Genomic DNA, 26,171 nt, shown 5'->3' on the forward strand with positions numbered 1-26,171 from the left:
TGCACAATTGGTGGCTGACTAAATACTTTTTTGCCCCATTGTACTTTCATACACCACATTTAAACACCTGTGATTTCCCTATGTAATACTAGATGAACCCTAACAATGCCACCCAATAAGCACCCAAATAAATCTTCTCTAGTACCCGGTTGAATGTTATCACGGACGATAGAAACATGGTCATCTCGGTCCGGTCTTGTGTGTTCATGCCAGAATCCTATCACATGACCCAGCTCGTGAACAACAATCCCGAATTTATCACAGTTTTTTCCAATGGATATGGCTTGTGGTCCTGCTCCACGTCGGCCCACATAAGAGCAGCATCTAGAAAAGAGAGATCAAAAACATTAAGTAGAATTACAGAAGGTTTAAAATGACTGTCTAACCCCGAGCTCTGGAATTATAGAACCTTCAGATATGATTATATTTTCCTTAGTGTCTGATACTTTGCTGCTTTTAGATCCGCTCCATTAAGGCAGAGCTCCGATTGGTGACCACAGGTTAGGTACAGTACCTACAGGAAGTCTGAGACACACCTACAGCTTTATTATTGGTTCACAATACTGGTTTAGGTCCTACCCCTGCAGCTCTACCTCCGCACATTAGCTGCGGTGTATAACCACAGATCTATTACAGTCTCAACCTACAGCTACTGCATGGAAGGATATGTTCAGCACATATATTGAGACAAAAAAAAACGTATTTAGAAGGAGCCTGGAGGGTCACTTTAGACAGAGCCTACAGGACTATCTACAGTGGAATGCTATGTTTCAATATAGTAATATTTTGGCATGTTACCCGCAGGGTCTGTATGTGAAGACAATATAACTGTCCTCCTCAGTCCTCTCAACAAAGGTGACACAAACATGCTTCTCCCAATGTCGCATAGCTTGTCTGAATATTGCTTTCTGAGATCCTGCAATCGACATTAATACAAAAGAAATGGCTTTAAAATGAGTTAAAATTTCAATTAGCAAAAAAATGTAAGTGAATAAAATGCAGTGAATTCATAAAATGCAAGAAGAGAATGAACTGAGCTGTACAAGGTCACAGACAGCATCTAGGACCATGGAAATCGAAATGAGTAGAGAATATGTAACGGAGCACTCACCCCCTAAGCTGAAGTTCCAATGACAGTACGAAAGTCCTCTTTGGACCGGAGCGGGGAGGCTGCATATGGTATTGGGGGAGTTCAGACACTGGCCACGGACCGTATCACGCCACTTGGCGCTTCGTCAGGCCGCACTTGTGCGGCCTGACGAAGCGCCAAGTGGCGCGATACGGTCCGTGGTCAGCATCTGAACTCCCCCGATACCATCTGCAGCCTCCCCGCTCCGGTCCAAAGAGGACTTTCGTACTGTCATTGGAACTTCAGCTTAGGGGGTGAGTGCTCCGTGGTCAGCATCTGAACTCCCCCGATACCATCTGCAGCCTCCCTGCTCCGGTCCGAAGAGGACTTTTGTTGCGGCCTGACGAAGCGCCAAGTGGCGTGATACGGTCTGTGGCCAGCATCTGAACTCCCCCGATACCATCTGCAGCCTCCCTGCTCCGGGCCGAAGAGGACTTTCGTTATGTTATTGGAACTTCAGCTTAGCGGGTGAGTGCTCCGTTACATAGTCTGTACTCATTTAGATTTCCAAGGACTTTATTTTCCACGAGAGCACCACCTGGAAGGACCTATTCCTTTAGCAGTCTAATTAATACATCCACAGCGTATGCATGCTTGCAGTGGCGGCTACCTGCTCTCTTTTTTTCTTGGGAGCATCTAGGATCATCTTGCCCTGCAGAAGTGGTCACAGACCCCTACAAAGCACAGTATTTTTCATGAGCCTAGCAGTGACTAGCTACTGAGAAGAGGGATGCCTTGCTATGACTACTAGGGAAGTGAGGCTGGAGGCCTGGAATGACTAGTGTAGGTGTATGAGAATGGCTGTGTTATGTGTGTGGATGGGGAGGCTGTTTTAACAAGTGAAGAGGAGAGTGGTGGTTTGACAACTGTGGAAGTAGAAGGACAAATAAGGGACCCAATTTTCTATGCTACTGGGATCACCATTATGACTACTGGGGAGGAGTTTAAGTCATGTACAAGACCAGGCTCCTAGACTTGGTTCAGTTCTGTACTGTCTTACTATAGAATGTATATGGATAGGTACTGTAAAATTCTTTTGACCATCAAGATAATTGTGAGCTGTACCACTTCTACATCTTTATTCTTCTAAATACAACTAAGTTCAAATACTCACCAGTAAAGTTCCCATTCACAACGAAAGGTATAATGCCGTGTGGCCATATTCGTTCTGGTCGAGAGGTAGCGGCTCGCCTGCCACGAGAGACTCGTCTGTCTGTCCGTGCGCGTCGGCCTGTTCTCGACGATGAGCTATTCCTTGCAGGAGGAGACACTGGAGACAGGGAAAGAACATTAAATAATAGGCACAGTCAAAAGACCCAGCAGTCAAAAGAAGAAGACAGCCGTGCAGAGGATAAGGCTTTAGAAAAACAGTAAGGAGGACCGTAGTAGTAGTCTCTGTCTTCAATCTGTGGCTAATCGGGCATTGTAAAACTACAAGCGTTGACGTTTTGCATAACGTGGACAGCCACATGAGAAACAAAATAAAAGCCCCCGCCCCCAGTTATATTTTAAAATGATCATCTGACAAGTGATTGATCCAAGATCAAACTGGAAAACCTTGATCTAGGAGCACAACCAATTTCCAGAATATGAAGTCTCTTTAGAGCTCATAATGCTGTGGCACTGTACATAGATATCTTTTACTTGGCATAGGATACAATGTTATAAGCAAAGGTCCATGGATATTACTGACGATTTACTAAATTCCCACGGAGCAATTCAAGAGGAATTTATTTGAGTAATTCCTCTTGAATTCTCCTCTTATAAATAATTAACATCTGTTTTGCCATTGACTTCAATGTATAGGGTGGGCCATTTATATGGATACACCTTAATAAAATGGGAATGGTTGGCGATATTAACTTCCTGTTTGTGGCACATTAGTATATGTGAGGGGGGGAAACTTTTCAAGATGGGTGGTGACCATGGCGGCCATTTTTAAGTCAGCCATTTTGAATCCAACTTGTTTTTTTTTCAATAGGAAGAGGGTCATGTGACACATCAAACTTATGGGAATTTCACAAGAAAAACAATGATGTGCTTGGTTTTAACAAAACTTTATTCTTTCATGAGTTATTTACAAGTTTCTGACCACTTTTAAAATGTGTTCAATGTGCTGCCCATTGTGTTGGATTGTCAATGCAACCCTCTTCTCCCACTCTTCACACACTGATAGCAGCACCGCAGGAGAAATGCTAGGAATGCTCGGACCTGACACCCATAATGTGGTGGTGCACCACCTTGCTTACATTATGGGTGTCAGGTCCGAGCATTCCTAGATGAACAGTTTCCTGGAAAGTGGATTGTTCATCATGGGCCAGTTGAATGGCCCCCAAGGTCTCCTGATCTGACCCCCTTAGACTTATCTTTAAGGGTCATCTGAAGGCAATTGTCTATGCTGTGAAGATACGAGATGTGCAGCACCTGAAACTACGGATACTTGAAGCCTGTGCTAGCATTTCTCCTGCGGTGTATATAGTAGTATATAGCAGTGTATACAGATACTGGAAGCCTGTGCTAGCATTTCTCCTGCGGTGTTGCTATCAGTGTGTGAAGAGTGGGAGAAGAGGGTTGCATTGACAATCCAACACAATGGGCAGCACATTGAACACATTTTATAAGTGGTCAGAAACTTGTAAATAACTCATGAAAGAATAAAGTTGCGTTAAAACCAAGCACATCATTGTTTTTCTTGTTTCCCAATTCCCAATAAGTTTGATGTGTCACATGACCCTCTTCCTATTGAAAAAACAAAAGTTGGATTCAAAATGGCCGACTTCAAAATGGCCGCCATGGTCACCACCCATCTTGAAGTTTCCCCCCTCACATATACTAATGTGCCACAAACAGGAAGTTAATATCACCAACCATTCCCATTTTATTAAGGTGTATCCATATAAATGGCCCACCCTGTATTTTACTCTGCACTGTTCACAATGGGTAAATTCCGCTCCACTAGAAGAAAGAACATGTTCATTCTTCTTAGGAATACGCGAGCAGAAGTATTTCTCCTATATTCCGCACGGAAAATACCAAATTGGAATTTTTACCCGAGATTCTTCTCCAATTCCTCACTGTGAACGCACCCTAAGATGCCTGTTGAACTAGCTCCAAGGCCCTTCTACCCATGGTTAAATGTTTTTTTCCCTGAGAACAAAAGGATCAGGTAGATGAAATCCATCATGCCCAATCTCTTCAATCTTCCAACATCTGCAGTCAGGGCAGGAGGTCCCCATACACATAAGATGGTTGACCAGCTCTGCTGAAATTGGCAAATACTTCTCTAATGTGTATGGCTGGTTCAAAAAGGTTTCTGAGATCACAGATCTTACCAAATTACATATTATGGGGGAGATTAAAGGGGTTCTCCGGTGCTTAGACATCTTATCCCCTATCCAAAGGATAGGGGATAAGATGCCTGATCGCGAGAGTCCCGCCGCTGGGGACCCCCGGGATCTTGCACGCGGCACCCCGTTTGTAATCAGTCCCCGGAGCATGCCGGGCCTGTGGTCGTCGGTAATCAGACCCGGAGCGAACACGCTCCGGGGACTGATTACAAACGGGGTGCCGCGTGCAAGATCCCGGGGGGTCCCCAGTGGGGGGACTCCCGCGATCAGGCATCTTATCCCCTATCCTTTGGATAGGGGATAAGATGTCTAAGCACCGGAGAACCCCTTTAATCAAAACCTTTCCAGGGGAAACTTGCCGAGTTGCCTATAGCAACCAATCAGATCGCGTCTTTCATTTTTCAGAAGCCTTTTCAAAAATGAAATAAGCGATCTGATTGGTTGCTATGGGCAACTCATCAACCAGGTTTTAATAAATCTCCCCCTATGTATTTTATATATTTATGACATATCAAAAGATTATATTTTTATGATACCCGTATTTATGCATAGCTGAAGTTGTCCTATTGGGGCACGTTCACACATACAGGATCCTGCGCAGATTTGATACTCAGGATTAGAAGCTGTGATCAGTCATTTAGTTTACATTGAAATCTGCAGCAGAAAATCCTGCGCATCAAATCTCCGTACATGTGAACGTACCCTAAGGCTCAGTTCATATCTATAATCATGGCTCCTGCCCATAACGGAACACATATTGCCTTGCAGGATAGGGTGTATGGATCCCAGAGGCACAGAATGGACCTCATTGAGTTACAAAGGGGAATGTTGGTGTTCCATCATGTTTTGAAGTGAAAAATATTACTGCCCGTCTATGAAACCTCTGATGTAAACACAGCCTAACATACATGATTTACTGACTAAGTTCTAATGTTGTCTCTTGGTAAAAATACCAAACATTACATGACAACAAGACCACGACACGTGCTGCCAAGCACCTGGGACAACACAAGCTACGACAGGACGGACACGAAATTGCTGTCACTCATGTTTTATGCTGATGCGGCAGAAAGTGCACAATGTTTGTATGCCATCCTGCCATCCTGCCTTGACCTCGCTTATCAGGACAAGGGTTGTGGCGACAGGACACCCTGTCCAGAGGCGCCGGATCCCTGCAATAACAGACTTTACCTTTCCACATAAATATATATATATATATATATATATATATATATATATATACAAAAAAAGAGGATTGCAGCAGCACACATTGGTCAAAAAAATTGAGTCTCTTAGCGCACTTTTTGATCAAAACGTGTCCCCCATCCACCACGGGGAGGTGGCCTCATGTGCTGCTGCAATCCTCTTTTTTTGTATACTCTGATGCCATGGCAGTGTGCACCCGTGTATTAGGCTGTTGTGCCGGCTATCTTTCTTTTTTCTTGTGTGTACAATTCAGGGGGTAATGGCACCCTGTTTAGCTGTGCACCCCTCCCCCTTTCTCACAGGTGGAGTTTTAAATGGATCCAGCATGTCACCCAGTCAGAGGCTATATGCCCAGCAGAGGTGAGTGGATAGTTGAGTGTTAGGCTCAGAATTTGTGCTAGGTTCCCATCCTAAATGAGGCCACCTCCTCGTGGTGGATGGGGGACACGTTTTGATCAAAAAGTGCGTTAAGAGCCTCAATTTTTTTGACCAATGTGTGCTGCTGCAATCCTCTTTTTTTGTATACTCTGATGCCATGGCAGTGTGCACCCGTGTATTAGGCTGTTGTGCCGGCTATCTTTCTTTTTTTCTTGTATATATATATATATATATATATATATATATATATATATATATATATATATATATGTATGTATAAACACACACACAGCATCTCCCATAAGTGAGTCAACCCCTCACATTGTTGTAAATATTTTATTCTGTGACAATACTGAAGAAATGACCCTCTGCTACATTGTAGTGAGTGCACGGCCTGTATAACAGTGTACAGTGGTCCCTCAAGTTACAATATTAATTGGTTCCAGGACGACCATTGTATGTTGAAACCATTGTATGTTGAGACCAGAACTCTGGTTCTAAAGGCACCAAAATGTCATCCAAAAATAGGAAAAAGTGAGAATTAAAGAAAAATAAGTAGATAACTAATATACCGTATATACTCGAGTATAAGCCGAGTTTTTCAGCACGATTTTTCGTGCTGAAAACACCCCCCTCGGCTTATACTCGAGTGAACTCCCCCACCCGCAGTGGTCTTCAACCTGCGGACTTCCAGAGGTTTCAAAACTACAACTCCCAGCAAGCCAGGGCAGCCATCGGCTGTCCGGGCTTGCTGGGAGTTGTAGTTTTGAAACCTCCGGAGGTCCGCAGGTTGAAGACCACTGCGGCCTTCAACATGCGGACCTCCAGAGGTTTCAAAACTACAACTCCCAGCAAGCCCGGGCAGCCATCGGCTGTCCGGGCTTGCTGGGAGTTGTAGTTTTGAAACCTCCGGAGGTCCGCAGGTTGAAGACCACTGCGGCCTTCAACATCATCCAGCCCCCTCTCACCCCCTTTAGTTCTGAGTACTCACCTCCGCTCGGCGCTGGTCCGGTCCTGCAGGGCTGTCCGGTAAGGAGGTGGTCCGGTGAGGAGGTGGTCCGGGCTGCTATCTTCACCGGGGAGGCCTCTTCTAAGCGCTTCGGGCCCGGCCTCAGAATAGTCACGTTGCCTTGACAACGACGCAGATGCGTCGTTGTCTAGGCAACGGCTCTATTCCGGGCCGGAAGCGCGGAGAAGAGGCGCCCCCGGTGAAGATAGCAGCCCGGACCACCTCCTCACCGGACCACCTCCTCACCGGACAGCCCTGCAGGACCGGACCAGCGCCGAGCGGAGGTGAGTACTCAGAACTAAAGGGGGTGAGAGGGGGCTGGATGATGTTGAAGGCCGCAGTGGTCTTCAACCTGCGGACCTCCGGAGGTTTCAAAACTACAACTCCCAGCAAGCCCGGACAGCCGATGGCTGCCCGGGCTTGCTGGGAGTTGTAGTTTTGAAACCTCTGGAGGTCCGCATGTTGAAGGCCGCAGTGGTCTTCAACCTGCGGACCTCCGGAGGTTTCAAAACTACAACTCCCAGCAAGCCCGGACAGCCGATGGCTGCCCGGGCTTGCTGGGAGTTGTAGTTTTGAAACCTCTGGAGGTCCGCATGTTGAAGGCCGCAGTGGTCTTCAACCTGCGGACCTCCGGAGGTTTCAAAACTACAACTCCCAGCAAGCCCGGACAGCCGATGGCTGCCCGGGCTTGCTGGGAGTTGTAGTTTTGAAACCTCTGGAGGTCCGCATGTTGAAGGCCGCAGTGGTCTTCAACCTGCGGACCTCCGGAGGTTTCAAAACTACAACTCCCAGCAAGCCCGGACAGCCGATGGCTGCCCGGGCTTGCTGGGAGTTGTAGTTTTGAAACCTCTGGAGGTCCGCAGGTTGAAGACCACTGAGGGCGAATGATGAGAAGAGGATGATGAAGGGGGGGGGGGGTGTGGGGATGATGAAGGGGGCATGTGTGGGATGATAAGGGGATGTGTGGGATGATGACAAGGGGATGATGAAGGGGGGATGTGTGGGATGATAAGGGGATGTGTGGGATGATGACAAGGGGATGATGAAGGGGGGATGTGTGGGATAAGGGGATGTGTGGGATGATGACAAGGGGATGATGAAGGGGGGATGTGTGGGATGATGACAAGGGGATGATGAAGGGGGGATGTGTGGGATGATAAGGGGATGTGTGGGATGATGACAAGGGGATGATGAAGGGGGGATGTGTGGGATGATAAGGGGATGTGTGGGATGATGACAAGGGGATGATGAAGGGGGGATGTGTGGGATGATGACAAGGGGATGATGAGGATGTTAATGACGGGTCTGGATGATGACAGGGGGGGGATGAGGTATTTCCCACCCTAGGCTTATACTCGAGTCAATAACTTTTCCTGGGATTTTGGGTTGAAATTAGGGGTCTCGGCTTATACTCGGGTCGGCTTATACTCGAGTATATACGGTAGATAAAGCAAATCCTTACATATAAAAGTAAGAAAGATCTGCTGGGAGCTGTAATCACTGTCTATGTCAGTGTTTCGCAAGAAGGGAGCCTCCAACTGTTGCAAAACTACAACTCCCAGCATGCCCGGACAGCCGTTGGTTGGTCGGTTCTTCCGGCGGTTCTTCCGGTCGGTTCTTCCGGCCATTGACAGGTATCACAGATCTGGACTGTCTGTACATTGTATGTTGAGTCTGGTTTCAACTTACGATGGTCCAGAAAAGACCATTGTATGTTGAAACTATTGTATGTTGAGACCATTGTAAGTTGAGGGATCACTGTATAATGTTGTGCCCCCTCAAAATAAGTCAACACAGCCATTAATGTCTAAACCCTGGCAACAAAAGTGAGTGCACCTCTAAGTAGAAATGTCCAAATTGGGCCCATTTAACCATTTTCCCTCCCTGAAGCCACGTGACTTGTTAGTGTTACAAGGTCTCGGGTGTGAATATGGAGCAGGTGTCTTTTTTTTTTTTTTTTTTTTTTATAAATCTCTTCTTATTAAAGAATGAACAAAATTTGATTGAATATATATCAAGTGATAGCAAAATACACAGATCCGCTAAATAAAAGCTTAAAAAACAAATATAAAGCAAATGAAAAAAAAAAACTCCGTAGGGATGTGGAAGGAAGAAGGAAGGAGGCAGAAGAGAGTAGTCAGTGAAGTGAAGCAGTGAAAGGTGTCTTACCCGGAACCCCTTACAAAGGCGAGTGATGGTCTGTGTCAAAGGTGTAAAGGATGATGATTTTAGTGTAGAGGGCTGCAGAAGAGAGGTCAATTCTCTACCTATGCTAGGAGAATTAAAGTATTTCAGGTGAAGAGCACATAGAGGGTGCCAAAGGTTGTGGGAGTCTAGGTGGAGGGCCGGAGGGCCGATAGGTGGCTAAAGGAGAGGAATGAGAGAAGGCGGGTCTGAGTGTGAGATGTAGGACTAAGAGAGGCATGTAAGAGAGAAGCTGGTACAGGTGACCACTGCCAGAGCACCGAAGGTAGGAGAGTGAATGAGAAGCAGGTGTCTTAATTGGGTGTTATCACTCTCACACTCTCTAATACTGGTCACTGGAAGTTCAACATGGCACCTTATGGCAAAAAAACTCTCTAGGGATCTGAAAAAAAAAAAAAGACGTTTTGCTCTACATAAAGATGGCTTAGGCTATAAGAAGATTGCCAAGACCTGAAACTGAGCTGCAGCAGGGTGGGCAGGACCACACAGTGGTTTCACAGAACAGGTTCCACTCAGAACAGACCTTGTCATGGTCAACCAAAGAAGTTGAGTGCACATGCAGAGATTGTCTTCCGGAAATAGATGTAGAAGTCCAGCCAGCATTACTGCAGAGGTTAAATGAGGTGGGAGTTAGATGGTGTCAAGTATGGTTCAGATGGTGTCAAGTATGTCTGCCGGCAACCAGGTGAGGAGTATAAAGACTAGTGTGTATTGTCTACAGTCAGGCATGGTGGTGGGGGTGTCATGGTCTGGGGCTGCATGACTGCTGCTGGCACTGAGGAGCTACAGTTCATTAAGGGAACCATGCACGCTAACATGTACTGTACCATACTGAATCAGAGTATAATCCCCTTCCTTAAAGTGTACCTGTCATTTGCAAAAACTTTTTATATAATGTAGAAAATAACATTATATGTATATTTGTAATATACAGTGGTTTAAAAACAAGCGGGGCTCTGCGCACCGAGGACAAGCGGGGCTCTGCGCACCGAGGACAAGCGGGGCTCTGCGCACCGAGGACAAGCGGGGCTCTGCGCACCGAGGACAAGCGGGGCTCTGCGCACCGAGGACAAGCGGGGCTCTGCGCACCGAGGACAAGCGGGGCTCTGGGCACCGAGGACAAGCGGGGCTCTGGGCACCGAGGACAAGCGGGGCTCTGGGCACCGAGGACAAGCGGGGCTCTGGGCACCGAGGACAAGCGGGGCTCTGCGCACCGAGGACAAGGGGGGCTCTGCGCACAGAGGACAAGCGGGGCTCTGGGCACCGAGGACAAGCGGGGCTCTGCTCACAGAGACACACAGACAATAGCTGCAGGAACAGAATTTTTTTCACCCAAAAACGACAGGTAGACTTTAATGGCTGTCTTGAGGTGACAGCACCAACAAACATTGTTACAGGCTGTGCACTTAAAATATTTACAAATATGTGAGGATTTTACTCACATGTGAGATATTATTAAAAAAAATTCTATTATTAAAAGATTTTTAAATTAAAAAAATAAAATAATGATAGTATACCCATTTACTAGGATCTAGGAAACTTGTGGTGTGTGGGCAATTTCTACTCTTTTAAAGGAGTTTAACAGACAACCTGACATCTGCTCCGCTCTCGGCAAAAGAACAAATTACGTCAGCGATGACTCTGCACTTATAATGGACCAAAGAGAATAATAAAAAAAAGTCCACTATGACCATCTGGGAAAAGGAAAGGCAATCCCTTGCAGCTTCTTACACCATATACCCTATGGAGGTGGTCTCCAAACTGTTGACCTCCAGCACACCCAACAGTAAAAATATTCACACTGAACCCCGGATTTTCTGTATAGTATCTGAACAATTGGTCCCCCCACCCCTTTAGTGTTGGGACAGGATGTAGCTGTCTGACATTGCTGTTGCCATAGGGACTGTTGCTTTCTTTTTCCCACTCCCCTAGCTCTCCCTGGCAGCCAACCACAATTAGAGAACCCTCCCATCCCTTTGACAGGACAGAAACATTTTTGATAGACTTTATTGTCAATAAATAGCTTAGGGGGCCCTGATCACCTACTTTTTTACAGTTTCTTAAAACGCTCTCCCATTCCAAAGATATGAGGGTTTATACTTTGTCTGACAATTTAGGGAATTAGTCAGATGGGCGCAAACTTAATTTTAATAATGGGAGTGAAAGTGACTGGGTAATGGGTGGGGATATATGGTCAGGGGGTGTGTATTAGGCCCTCAATGTACAATATACACGCACCCTGATAATATAATCCCACTCATTACCTGAAAACAACAACTAAAGCTTCTCGGGAGCATACAGCAGCTGATAAGTACAGGAAAGATTAAAGGGGTTATCCAGGGAAAAAAACTTTTTTTTTAAATATATATATATATATATCAACTGGCTCCAGAAAGTTAAACAGATTTGTAAATTACTTCTATTAAAAAGCTTAATCCTTTCAGTACTTATGAGTTGCTAAAGTTGAGTTGTTCTTTTCTGCCTAAGTGCTCTCTGATGACACGTGTCTTAGGAACTGTCCAGAGTAGAAGCAAATCCCCATAGCAAACCTCTTCTACTCTGTGCAGTTCCCGAGACAAGCAGAGATGTCAGCAGAGAGCACTGTTGACAGACAGAAAAGAACAACTCAACTTCAGCAGCTGATAATTATTGGAGGGATTAAGATTTTTTAATATAAGTAATTTACAAATCTGTTTAGTTTTCTGGAGCCAGTTGATAAAAAATCTTAAAGGGGTATTCCAGGAAAAAAAACTTTTTTTTTTTTTTTTTTTTTTATAAGAGAAGTAATTTACAAATCTGTAGAACTTTCTGGAGCCAGTTGATACCAACAAAATTGTTTTCCACTGGAGTACCTCTTTAAACCCTCAAATCTCAGGAATGAGAGTAACTCTAAAAATGTGTGTATTCAGGGAAACCTAAGCCATCTAATGACCACAGGTCCTCTTTTGTAGTATATTTAAAAAAAAAAAGTAAAAGTTTTTTTTCCCCAACCAGTTAATCATTGCTTAAAATTGCAGTTTAAAAAGGGACATTAGGGACATGCCCATAAAGCAAATTTTTTGTGGAATTTCCAGCTGGAAAAAAAAATCCAGCCAGACATTCCATGGAGAGCACGCGCGGACTCCCCCGGCACTAGGACCACTCAGCAATGTGCTGTCTCCATAGGCTGCAATGTATGTAATGTCAATTCTTTCTGCAAAGGACAGAATTTAACATTTCCAAGCCAGATTTTTGGGAATTTGCACGGATATTCCGCCATGTGAACAGGACCATATAGAAAGTCCCTAGCTTCTTCGGTTTCAATACAAATAAGTAATGCTAGCAGCCAGGAACATTACTGCACGACAAACAGGCAATATAACAAAAAATAATAGCCATAGTAATAGTAATGAAGCAGCACTAATCAAATCAATCCCAATACAACCGTTTATGTTCAATGCAACACATCCGCACTCACATCCATAGGGATTTTACCTGCAACCATTCACCAATTCACCATTTGCTTATTCATAAGTAAGGTCTTGGTGGATCCTATTATTGCCCTAACTGCTATGGTTGACACTTTGCAAGGGCACTACCATGAGGCATCCATTTGCCCTTTTTGCAGTGTTAATGGCTCTACCACACAGTTGTACAGCAAATTCCTGCCCTGATCATTTTATTGGACCAAGATTTAGCCAATTTCTTCTTCTATATATGGACCCTAAACGAAGTTCCATACTCGAATCTGGAAGTATCAGTGTGTGAGGAGAATCCATAGCAAAACAAATCTCCATGGTAGATCTCTCCGGCACATGTTCACATCACAGTTCTTGGAAAATCCTCAAACATTGTAGTTTTTTTTTATGTCTTCTCTCTTGTCAGAATCACTTGAGACAATCTTGTGTTTGTGCTGATTTTGCAAGCTACAAATTGCTGCCTGTCAGCTCTATCACATCCCTGAGAGCCGCACTTCAGAGATAAACCCTTGAATAGTCTGGCTTCCCATGTACTCTTTATAGGCTTAGGCAGACCACTTTAAAGAGAGTCTTTACCCTGTACTCGGATTAGGCAGCCCACAGCTCACCAGGTGCCGAGGAGCTACAAATCTGAGCATGTCCTGTACAACACTGGGGAAAGGAGTCTTGCCGTTCCAGTCCCCGGATCCCCAACTCCCGTTTCTTCTCATTCCAAGAGGGAGCCTCCTACTGTGGAAGGTCAACGAGCAGAACTGTTGACTGCCCATTACAAGAACTGCTGACCCCACAGCTTGACCTCATATTATTACAAGACTAAAAATGTCTTCTTTATTTGGGATAGAGACAGATCAACATTGAGGCAAGTGGGAAAGGATACAGACAAGGCAGGGGTGCCATAAGAATTTTTAGCGCAGACGGGTTAGGGCCGTAAGGCACCCCTGCCTTGTCTGTATCCTTCCCCGCTTGCCTCAATGTTGATGTGTCTATATCTGAAATAAAGAAGAATTTTTAGGGCAGACCAGTGAGGGCTGTAAGGCACCCCTGCAGTAAATAGTTAGTATGGTTGAAAAAAAAAAAGACATATCCATCAAGCTCAATCAAGGAATTGAAGGGAAGGTGTATGGTTGGATGTCTGTATTCTTCCACGCTTGCCTCGATGTTGACGTGTCTATACCTCAAATAAAGAAGAATTTATACAGCAGATCGGTGAGTGCCGTAAGGCCCACCTGCTAAAGTAAACCTGTGCACGGATCCACACCGTATCCACACTTCTAGTGAGTGAAGTGTAAATTAAAGAAATAGATGATCCAGAATACGGATTAAAAAAACTCTGCTTTATTGAGCTTCTTAAAAGCAAGTATTCACACCACTGTACACACCAATCATAGCATCGGGACATGTTTTGAGTGGGTCCCTACTCTTTGAAGAGACTCTTCCAAAGAGTGGGGACCCCCTCGAAAGGCGTCTAGATTATATAATCGGTGTGCACAGTGGTGTGAATACTTGTTTTTAAGAAATTCACCCCTGCCTTGTCTGTATCCTTCCCCGCTTGCCTCGATGTTGATGTGTCTATATCCGAAATAAAGAAGAATTGTTATCACAGACCGGTGCTACACTATTATCTCTATTGGAAGTGTATTACGACTGCATTCAGTGAAGTCAAGACGGCTGGAATACTCCTAGATGCGATTGTGGTATGGTCGACTGTTTTCTATTAGAAGAGAGGTCCTAGGGAATGTTTGTTTCTGATAATGGGCCTGTGTTAAAGGGCCTGTGATCAGCAAGGAACGTTCACTGGCTGATCGGATCTTTTGTACGGACACTTAAATTGACGCTATCAGCCGTACCTCCGCTGTTAACGCAGCCAACAGTGATAAATTTAAAGGGCAGTACGACTGGTTGATTTTTGCAAAGGTTCAGCAGATGAACACTGATCATCCCTAAACAGCCAGTTGACCTGTCTAAGTGGGCCATTAGACGCTGTTTACCCCATAAAGTATGGGCATCCCCAAGCAGGTAGAGAAGGAACTGGTAAACCATTGCTTTAGCATGATCACCATTTCTGCTTTGACTCCAGAAACTGCTTTCCTGAATGCTATCCTGCAGGCGGAGGAAAGGGTCAGTCAATAGGGACATGGTTTTGAAGTCCAGTGTTGACTTAAAAGGTGGATGTAGCAATGTACCCCCAGAGGAACTTGGGAATTTGCATACAAATACAAGACGCAACCATAAAAAAACATCATGAAGGGGCAAACTGTGGTTGAGGATCCTTCTTGTCCAAGCCATTATCGATGAATTTGTAGGGTGGTGCACAGTCCTCCAGGATCCCGCAAAAAGTTTTGCAACTGTTCAACTATTTATTAGTATTTCCCCATAACAATCAAGAATAGTACACTTCTTAAAGGGGCTTAAAGAACCTAAAGGTGACAGTAACTATCACGAGTGCTATGCCTAGGTTTATTGTCTGTACAAACTGTCTGCAACAGTTTTCCCAAATTTGTTATACCACCCTATACAGGTGACTGGGTTGGAGCATCTCCAAAATAGCAAGTCTTGCAGGATGTTCCTGGAATGTAGGGGTTAATAACTACCAAGAGTGGTCCAAGGAAGGACAACCAGTGAACCAGCACCAGGGTAATGGGCACCCAAAGCTCACTGATGTGTGTGGGGATCAAAGGCTAGACAACCTGGCTAATCCTATAGAATAGGCACTGTAGAGCCAATTATTTAAAAGGGGTACTCCGGTGGCATTTTTTTTTTTTTTTTTTTTTAAATCCTGAAAGTTAAACCGATTTGTAAATTACTTCTATTTAAAAATCTTAATCCTTCCAGTACTTAGTAGCTGTATGCTCCAGAGAAAGTTCTTTTCTTTTTGAATTTCTTTCTCTCTGCTGACACCTCTGACCATGTCAGGAACTTGCCAGAGTAGGAGAGGTTTGCTATGGGGATTTGCTCCTGCTCTGGACAGTTCCTAACATGGAGCACTATGGTCAGACAGAAAAGAACTTCTGTAGTATACCTTACAGCAGCTGATAAGTACTGGAAGGATTAAGATTTTTATATAGAAGTAATTTACAAATCTGTATTGCCTGCTTTTTAAAGAAACAGCAACACACCAGGTTATGTGCGGTTTTGCAGTTCTACTGAAGTAAATGGCCTGAGATGCAATACCAACAATAACCTGTGGACAGCTATGAGCATGGTCATTAATTGAGATTGTAAGAAATCAGAATAACTAAATCTAACCGTAAACAGAAAAAAAAAAAAACGGCCATAAAAATGTTCAATAACATGCATCAAATTTTGCCAACATAGCTTGTTTAGAAAAACAGCTGTATTTTTAACATCTACAACCGAAAATATACTGTTCCATAACATAACCTAAAAGAACACATGAGCATCAGATCTGGACCATGAAGCAGTAGAAGAACACCTCCTGACCCTGCAAAAATGGTTCATGAACGGGTTGAGAGACACGACAAAGAGTTCACAGTTTGGACTTGGCCTCCAAATTCCCCAGATCTTAATCCAATTTAATATCTGTGGGATGTGCTGGAAATCCATGGAAGCTGAACATCACATCTCATAGGACTTCTTAAAGGGGTACTCCGCCCCTAGACATCTAATCCTAATCCTCTATCCAAACGATCTCGGCTGTGGCTCCCCAGACATCCGGTGCACGGAGCAAACTTCGCTCCATGCGGGATGACTGGCGATGTGGGGTAGAGGCTTGTGATGTCACAATCATGCCCCGCTCGTGACGTCACACCCATGCCCCCTCAATGCAAGTCTATGGGAGGGGGCGTGGCGGCTGTCATGCCCCCTCCCATAGACTTGCATTGAAGAGGTGTGGCCATGATGTCATGAGCCTCCGGCACTGCACCCGATGCTCTAAACGAATGCTGGGTGCAGCAGGGAGATCACTGGGGACCCCCGTGATCACCCTGCTGCACCCGGCATTTGTTTAGAGGGGATAAGATGTCTAGGGACAGAGTACCCCTTTAAGGATCCCCTGCTATTGTCTTGGTGCCACCTCTAAACCGCAAGAGTTCTTGTGGAGTCCAGGTCTCCATGTGGTAGAGCTGTTTTGGCAGCATGAGGAGTCCAAGGCAGTGGAATTAATGGCTGATCGGGGTGTATATACGCATTTCCGACACTTCTGTTGCCTGCATGCAGTTGTGACTTCCCGGTGGTCTTCACGATCAATTACATTTAATAGGTCCCTCAGTGGACGTACATATGTGCCCACATGTGTGGAGCCTTTACATCTCCCTAATTGTATACAGATCTATCGTAATTAGACTACGGCATGCATCTAGACTGGAGCCCCCCTCCACGTCTCCTTAGGCTGGCCCTAAATACATTTTATTGGTGGTGTTGGGACATGTACTGTAGCTCCTCCAGGAACCTCGCATTTATCATTATGTGATATGTGAAAACTCTAGGCTATGAAAATGCCAGGTTGACATTGCACTGCTATGGAAATATCTACATCATCTACACAAGTCATTCAGCAAGCAATTTATCCCCATATCATTTCCCATACAGAGAAGAATAAGCGTCAATGTAGAGACATATACCATTAGGGCATGCATGAAGATTAAGTAGCTGCTGAATATATGTTCCCATTAATGGATGTGATATATTACAGACGCATTATGTCTGCAGCATTTTATGGGCATTTGTAGAAGTGACTAGGTGGTGGGAACGGATTTGTAATTACAGCAAAACCTCTCCAAAAGACCACCTCTTCAACCAGACCACTTGTTGTGCCAGGGGCGGACACAGCAGAGGGCCCCTGTGCAAAGAATGTGCCTGGGCGGGCCCTCCCCCCCCCCTCATATGTCAATTGTTCAGGACCCCCCCACTTCATGTCACTTATTCAGGTGGAGCCCCATATGTCAATTGCTCAGGGGGGCCCACACCCATATCAGTTGCTCTAATATCAGTCGTTAATTATTTATTAAGGCCCCGCATATGCCGCAGCTCATTCAGGCACCCCACATTAGGCAGCATAGTTTCCCTACATTAGGTAGCATAGTTTCCCCACATTAGGTAGCATAGTCCTCCCCCCAACACACACACACAGACAGACAGACACACACAGAGACAGACAGACAGACACACACAGAGACAGACAGACACACACACACAGAGACAGACAGACACACACACACAGAGACAGACAGACACACACACACAGAGACAGACAGACACACACACACAGAGACAGACAGACACACACACACAGAGACAGAGACAGACACACACACAGAGACAGAGACAGACACACACACAGAGACAGACAGACAGACACACACAGAGACAGACAGACACACACAGAGACAGACAGACACACACAGAGACAGACAGACACACACAGAGACAGACAGACAGACACACAGAGACAGACAGACACACAGAGACAGACAGACACACAGAGACAGACAGACACACAGAGACAGACAGACACACAGAGACAGACAGACACACAGACAGACAGACAGACACACAGACAGACAGACACACAGAGACAGACAGACAGACAGACAGACACACAGACAGACAGACACACAGGGGTCGGTCGGCTGCAGACTGTCTAAAGTGCCCGTTGCGCTATTATGCGCCACGTCCGCTTTAGAACTGTGAGCAGTGGTGGCGCAGCACCACTGCTCACGTGTGTGTGGTGTGAGGGGTCCTGCCGCCCTTTAAAAGGGCGGTGGGCCCCCTCACACGCTGGGCCCCTGTGCAGCTGAACCGGCTGCACAGGCGATCTGTCAGCCCCTGTGTTGCGTGTCAGATTTTCAGTCCACCGTACATTATCCATACATTTTCTTTGAGACGATCACCCCTACAATAGACCACTTTTCAGTGCAATTTGGGGTGTTTTTTTTCTAAGAGGTTTTACTGCATTTAATAGCCCCAGCTGTGTGGTGGGCACAATGATATGGGTAATTCTGTGTGGCGCTGCTCTTTGGCATTGGAATTACTGTGTAGGCACCAGGCAGCTGTAGCGATAGTGATTCTAAGGTGCTGCTGCCATTACTAGGGCAGACACAGATTTAAGATCACTCACAGGTTTGGTTTTAAAGGTTTGTAGTCAGGACAAAATGGCCAATTTTTCGGCATGTCTCTTGGAAATATGCACCACAGTTCACTCTGTGTTGTGAGTGTATTTTTAGCATGTCCCTATTCACTAGATCACAGGTCACTATTCCACAGGAAATTGCCAGGTGCAGTGTAGTCCAAATGAATAAGGCTCATCGGCATCCATGACTTAATGTGGTCCGAAAAAATATGCTGTGTGAACATACCTAGGGGGTGGGTTAGTGAGGATTGCATGCAATTCTACAAGAGATGTTCCTAAATGGCAGCTAACCATTCGATTTTATTCCCACTTAGTTTTGTATTAAATGGTGAAAAACGTGTGATATGCGTCCCACTGTTTTCAATGAGCACTATCACTTGAATAAACTTTGCATAGTATATAAGAAACTTTGCAATTATACAAACAATGACTCTTTCTCCTGTTATCAGTCTTCTACCCCTCCACTCCTTCCTGCATACATTTTCTTCTCTGAAAATCATCTATGCTTTGTCCTATGTCTACAAGACAAAGCAACAAGTCTAGTCTATAGAGGAGGGAGCTCAGCCCACCAGCTCTGGGAGAACTGCAGATTAGAGATGAAACCTGCAGAGCAGAAATCTAGTGAAAAACACCATATTCAAGTTATTTAATGTTACTTATTTAATGTACACATAGGACAGCTGTTCCTGAAAAAAAGTAACCTGAAAGGTACGCTTTAATGCTTATTCAACACAGGGAAACCGCTGGAATGCTAGAACATGGATTTGCAACCAAAACTGCAGCAAAAATTTGGTCAAAAGTAGTGGAAATATGTGGCAGAAATCCAAGGGGAAAACTACACTGTCCGGGTCCCGCCTTACTCCTGTGTATTTACATATTTGTTGCCAAAACCACATTGCGTCTTCACAATGAAACCAATTGGAGATGCATTGTACATATTTTTGGTGCATATTTTGTTGGTAATACATGCAGTGAATGGCTGCAGGAACGAGCCTATGTCCACATCAACATCAGAGTTGAGAAGTACTACGACTTACAGACTGATTGCTTAGTATATCCTGCCTGACAACATTATATAGAACTCTGGTCCCCAACCCAGTCCTCAAGGCCCACCAACATTCTGTTTTGTTTTTTTCCAGTTACTCCATTGGAATAGAACAGGGAAAAATTCAAACCAACGATTAAGCAGCCAAAGGCTGTCCAGGCATGATGGGAGTTGTAGTTTTTCAACCGCTAGAAGCACACTGGTTGGTAAAGTCACAAGTTGTCACAACAGAAACCCTATGGCATTCTCCCTTATAGCCTGCAGTATTAATCAGATTTTTCTTAAAATAAAGTGGAGAATTCCTTTAAGGGGAAACTGACAGCTGATTAACCTGCATCAAGCCCATTAGACAGGGTTATAGTGCGGGGGAACCTGAATAAGATGATGTCTTACTCCGATCCGTGATCTTGGAGCCTCCATTGCTAATATGCAAATATGCTCTTTTGCACAATGGAGGCGGGAGCTGGCTCTCGAGCTTTACTACCTCCCTCCTCTCTGTTGCCATATGCCTGCCCACCACTGAATATGCATAACATTTTTAGAGCGTTCCTGTCATAATGAGCGAGACCCTATGCCCATGTGACCGAAAAGGTTATGCTTATTCAAAAGGTCAGTGGTATGTGGGTAGAGGCGACAGAGGGAGATAGCTACAGCCTCCATTGCGCAAAGGAACATATTTGCATATTAGCAACGGAGGCTCTAAGTCTACAACAGGAACAAGGATCAGAGTGAGTAATACATCATTTAAAGGGGTACTCCGGTGGAATTTTTTTTTTTTTTTAAACAACTGGTGCCAGAAAGTTAAACAGCTTTGTAAATTACTTCTATTAAAAAATCTTAATCCTTCCAGTACTTATTAGCTGCTGAATACTACAGAAGAAATTCTTTTCTTTTTGGAACACAGAGCTCTCTGCTGAATCACGAGCACAGTGCTCTCTGCTGACATCTCTGTCCATTTTAGGAACTGTCCAGAGCAGGAGAAAATCCCCATAGCAAACATATGCTGCTCTGGACAGTTCTTAAAATGGACAGAGATGTCAGCAGAGAGCACTGTGCTTGTGCTCTGGGTCCAAAAAAGAAAATAATTTCTTCTGTTTGTATTCAGCAGCTAATAAGTACTGGAAGGATTAAGATTTTTTGATAGAAGTAATTTACAAATCTGTTTAACTTTCTGGCACCAGTTGATTTAAAAAATAAAAAAATAAAAAAAAAGTTTTCCACTGGAGTACCCCTTTAATTACCCTTACTATAACCATGTGTATTGGGTTTAGTGTGGGTGAAAGTTCACAGTAGAAAAAGTAAGGTATCAGCTCACCACTTGTAGTATCACGTGTTCCCGATGTAATCACACAACACACCTCTCCAGCGGGAGCTTCGGACAAATCTCAGGGGCCGAGTCCCCAGGTGAGACAATTGGAGCAAAAGGAAGAGGTTGCCGGCTCCCAGACTGGGTAAAAAATATAGCTTTATTGTATCACATCTTAAAATCCAGTGCACAGAAGATGAATAAAAACATGAGAGAAGAGCAATACACAAACGCACCGACGCGTTTCGATTTAACTGTAAGTCTTAGTCATGGCGATGCCATCGCCATGACTAAGACTTACAGTTAAGTCGAAACGCGTCGGTGCGTTTGTGTCTTGCTCTTCTCTCATGTTTTTATTCATCTTCTGTGCACTGGATTTTAAGATGTGATACAATAAAGCTATATTTTTTACCCAGTCTGGGAGCCGGCAACCTCTTCCTTAGTGTGGGTGAACCAGCTGTCAGTTTCCCTTGTTCTCTTCTTTACACGGCTTGCCAATTATTATTATTATTAGAGCAATTATATAACAGGGATATCCACTCTATAGGATCACGACAAGTGAATACAATAAACCCAGGCATAAATCTCTGTATATTTGGGCCAAGGCACCATGATCCCCTAATGCCGTAGCCAAGCAACCATTCAGTATACATCAGGCAGGCGGGCGCTCCAGTCCTGTTTACATTCTGTTCTCTTGTATTCACACGGAATAAAACCCCGTTCTCTTTGATATGTAGAAGACGGGACATGACAAATATCCAGTGGGCCGACATCCCCGGGGTCATTCAGGGATTTCATAGCAGATAATGTAATGCAAGAAGGAACTGCCAACATAGTACAACTGGGTGATAGGTTGTAACCCACTCCTCCATCAAACTGTGTGAAGAAGAGGACAATTCACAATGAAAAAACATTATACTTAGGCCATTGAGCTGCAATCACCTACATTAGTGGTCCCCAACCCCAGTCCTCAGTCCCACCAACATTTCTGTTTTTTCCCTGTTACTCCATTGGAATAGAACAGAGGAAGATTCAGCTTCAGGTGCACAATGTAGATTACGTCAATGCAGCGGTTCCTGTACAGAAGTTAATTTAGGGGTTAAAAAAAAGGGGGGGGGTTGTAAACTTTTTTCCCAGTCCCCTTCTGTATACAATTTTTAGAACTACCAGAAAACCCTTTAAGCACTTTTTTTTCACCATTTTTTTTTTCATGGAGTCCGCCTTTTAAGTGCCAACATAAATCAGGAAGTTATGCACAGAGTCTGTAAGCCTCATAAAAGGTATGTGGGATGTAAGACTAAGGCCAGATGATGTAGGGTCATAATTCAGAACATCATTGTACATTATGCTGAATGGAACATGTGGGGATGAGGAACCACATAGCAACTACTTAGTGGAAACGAAAATGTAGCCAAAGTATTAAACAAATCTGAATATACATGAAGACAGAAAAGAATGTACAGTAGATGATTGGAAGGGTGGGGGCACGAGAAATGCAGAAATGGAGAAACGCCAGCCATAAAAAGAGGAATGTGGAGGAAGCAGGGAATGAGTGAAATGCAGATATTGTGCGGATTAACATCTCCGAGACTGCACATATATATCCAGCTTCCATCTAGATTGTGGATATACATGTATACAGCTCGGCCCCAAATGACGTCCCACTAAACCATAGCTGGACATCTCTGACCCAGAGCATGACTGATAAACGTTACCCCAATGATAGGGTCATGTACAGCAGCACACTCATGTAACTTGGCCTCTCATGACTCGGATGATCAAAATCAAGAAACCTATTAACAAAAAGGCTTGGTTTATACCTCCAATCCCAGTTTAGGTTCGCTTTTTATTTGTGTGTATTGTTGTAAGAAAAAAGATTATACAAAAATGGTAGAGATGAGTGTTGTTTAAAGGAAAACTGTCACATATTTTCTCCTGCACTATCCACATGTACTGGTGGATAGTGCGGGAGACGCTGATTAAAACGAGCCCTACCTTGGTCTGATCCGCGCCGCCGTTCGCCCGCACTTGTAGTTTTAATCTCTGTGTATATCCTGCTGTAACTGGCACAGGCGGGGCTTCTGTGGGCTAAGGGACACTGACGTCAGCGCCGCTCATGAATATTCATCCCTCCCTCTGGTTAGGAGCAGCGAAGAGAGGGAGAACAGGAGGGATGAATATTCATGAGCGGCGCTGACGTCAGCGCCGCTCATGAATATTCATCCCTCCCTCTGGTTAGGAGCAGCGAAGAGAGGGAGAACAGGAGGGATGAATATTCATGAGCGGCGCTGACGTCAGTGCCCGTTAGCCCACAGAAGCCACGCCTTTGCCAGTTACAGCCGGATATACACAGAGATTAGAACTACAAGTGGGGGCGAATGGCAGCGCGGATCAGACCAAGGTAGGGCTCGTTTTAATCAGCGTCTCCCACACTATCCACCAATACCTGTGGATAGTGCAGGAGAAAATATGTGACAGTTTTCCTTTAATTGTGCCACTTGGATTACAAAACCATTAAAGTTCTATGGAAATAAGTTTCCTTACAAACTTTTACTTCTAGGTGGCAGTGTTCTAGTTATTATGTATGTTCTAAAGATCTTTAGTTTGCCCAACAATCAGCTAAGTTAGCATCAAATAGAAAGACAGCTCTGCGAGTAGTTCCTTTTATCCCACTTTGATAAATGGGGATCTTGAGGAATAATGGAGGGAAATAATGGGCGAGAGATAGAGAGAGAGAGAGAAAGAGAGAGAGAGAGAGAGAAAGAGAGAAAGAGAGAGAGAGAGAGAGAGAGAGAGAGAGAGAGAGAGAGAGAGAGAAAGAGAGAGAGAGAGACACAGAGAAAGAGTGAAACAGAGACAGAGAGAGAGAGAGAACATAGGAGATAGAGAGAGTGTGAGAGAAAGGGAGAGACGGGGAGAGAGACACAGTAAGCACAAGAAACATAAGTGAGAGAGAGAAAGTATAAAAGAGAAAAGAATAGAAAAAGAGAGAGAGTGCACAAGCAAGAGACGAGAGAGCGCACAAGAAAAAGACATGAAAGCGCACAAGAAAGAAAGACAGTAGAGTGAACAGGAATAGAAAGAAAGGAGAGCACACAAGAAAGAAAGATGAGAGAGCGCACAAGAAAGAAAGATGAGAGAGCACACAAGAAAGAAAGATGAGAGAGCACACAAGAAAGATGAGAGAGCACGCAAGAAAGAAAGATGAGAGAGCACACAAGAAAGATGAGAGAGCACGCAACAAAGAAAGATGAGAGAGCACACAAGAAAGATCAGAGAGCGCGCAACAAAGAAAGATGAGAGAGCACACAAGAAAGATCAGAGAGCGCACAAGAAAGATGAGAGAGCACGCAAGAAAGAAAGATGAGAGAGCATGCAAGAAAGATCAGAGAGCGCACAAGAAAGATGAGAGAGCACGCAAGAAAGAAAGATGAGAGAGCACACAAGAAAGAAAGACCGCAGAGCAAACAGGAATAAAAAGAAAGGAGAGCGCACACTTTGATAAATGGGAATCTTGAGGAATGGTGGGAAATAATGCGCTAAAGAGAGAGAGAAAATAGAGAGACAGAGAAAGAAATAGGGGAAAACTGAAAGAGTGAGAAATATTCACTTTCCTTTAAAGTCTATGAAAAATATACAAACAGCTAAAATGAGCCAAAAAACAAAATGAGATCTAGAGATGTGTGAGGGTCCGATCAGAAATTAGTGACCTACACGTATTTGTGTGTTCCTTATTTGTCACTAGTTGGAGAGGTAATAATGACGCCTCATATTAAAGATGTAGCTGCTGACATAACCCAGCTGTAGGGAATTCTGTTCATAGGTCCCTGAGGACCTCATCACTGCACTGACATTTATTTATTATTATACTGACATTTATTTATTATTATACTGACATTTATTTATTATTACACTGACATTTATTTATTATTATACTGACATTTATTATTATATTGACAGATTTATCAATCTGTGTAAGAGGAAAAACCGTCAGATTTCCCCCAACCAATCACAGTTCAGCATTAATAACCTAACGAGCTGCGGTAATATAAATCCTGCACTCTGATTGGCTGCGGTGGATAAATCAGACAGTTTTCCCTCTGACAGATTGATAAGTCTGGCCAAATGTTGGGTATTATGAGTAGTTATCTGTTGGGCTTCAATGTAGTTTTCATAAATTCTTGTCATCTTCAGGTTACAGATTGGCATAGCACCAGTACAGAACGAACCGCACTCGGTGCCATCCATAGCCAACCACCAGCTTCCATAGATATAAATATCCGGCCGCGCTTACTTAGAGGGAACGCGGTGACTTCACCAACAGCTCTTACAGGGTGTAGGTGTGTTTACAAATCTGCGGACTGTATAAAACCCATCTCCATGACAGTTTATCAAAACAGGAAGCCAATGGGAACAACAGGATGAGCGTGTGGGGGGCGTCTATATACTAGGAATTAGATAAAAAAGTGTTTAGGAGGGAGGAAAAATTGGGTTCTACGTGAGGAAGAAATGACAGGAAGGGAGAGACTGCTAACTGTGGACAGAACATTGATACTACAGTCCTGAGAATGAGGACAGGGGTTATAGGAAACCAGGGATGTCATCAGGTCAGGGAGAAGCCGTCACACACGTATCACATTGCATAATATCGTGCAAGGTTATCTGGTTGGCCAAGAAGGATCATCACAAAACTCAAAAATAGCCACTAACTTTAAGACTACTAGACACGCCATTTACATTATTTCTTTTCACTCTTTAGTATTTTACACTATAAACATTTGCACAGAGTTTCACTTGTTAAAGCAGCACTGTCCAGTTGAATTAAATGGGATTCTGCTGCACACGCGGAGGTGTTTCTGGACCAGATGTGTCAGTGTCCATTCTTTCTGCAGACTCTGCACGGAAATGCACTGCCATCTATGTAAATGGTGCATTTCCAGGCATCCTTAGCGACGGCATATTATGTATGGGCCGGCAGTCTGCAAAATTCAGAAGTATGA

The 26,171-nt window shown here is 44.4% G+C and overlaps 1 protein-coding gene across 3 annotated transcripts in view; it reads right to left on the reverse strand.

The window, feature by feature from the left end:
- Positions 1–26,171, reverse strand: part of BMP1 (bone morphogenetic protein 1) — a 125,889-nt gene that overhangs the window by 58,122 nt on the left and 41,596 nt on the right. For all 3 annotated transcript variants that reach the window (XM_056571077.1, XM_056571078.1, XM_056571079.1), the window contains exons 3-5: positions 2,244–2,399; positions 799–916; positions 146–324 (exon numbers count right to left, since the gene is read on the reverse strand). In XM_056571077.1, coding sequence (XP_056427052.1) covers positions 146–324; positions 799–916; positions 2,244–2,399 — 453 coding nt within the window. The remainder of the gene's footprint in view (positions 1–145; positions 325–798; positions 917–2,243; positions 2,400–26,171) is intronic.

This window comes from Hyla sarda, chromosome 4, assembly GCF_029499605.1.
Source record: "Hyla sarda isolate aHylSar1 chromosome 4, aHylSar1.hap1, whole genome shotgun sequence".
NCBI classification, from domain to species: domain Eukaryota; kingdom Metazoa; phylum Chordata; class Amphibia; order Anura; family Hylidae; genus Hyla; species Hyla sarda.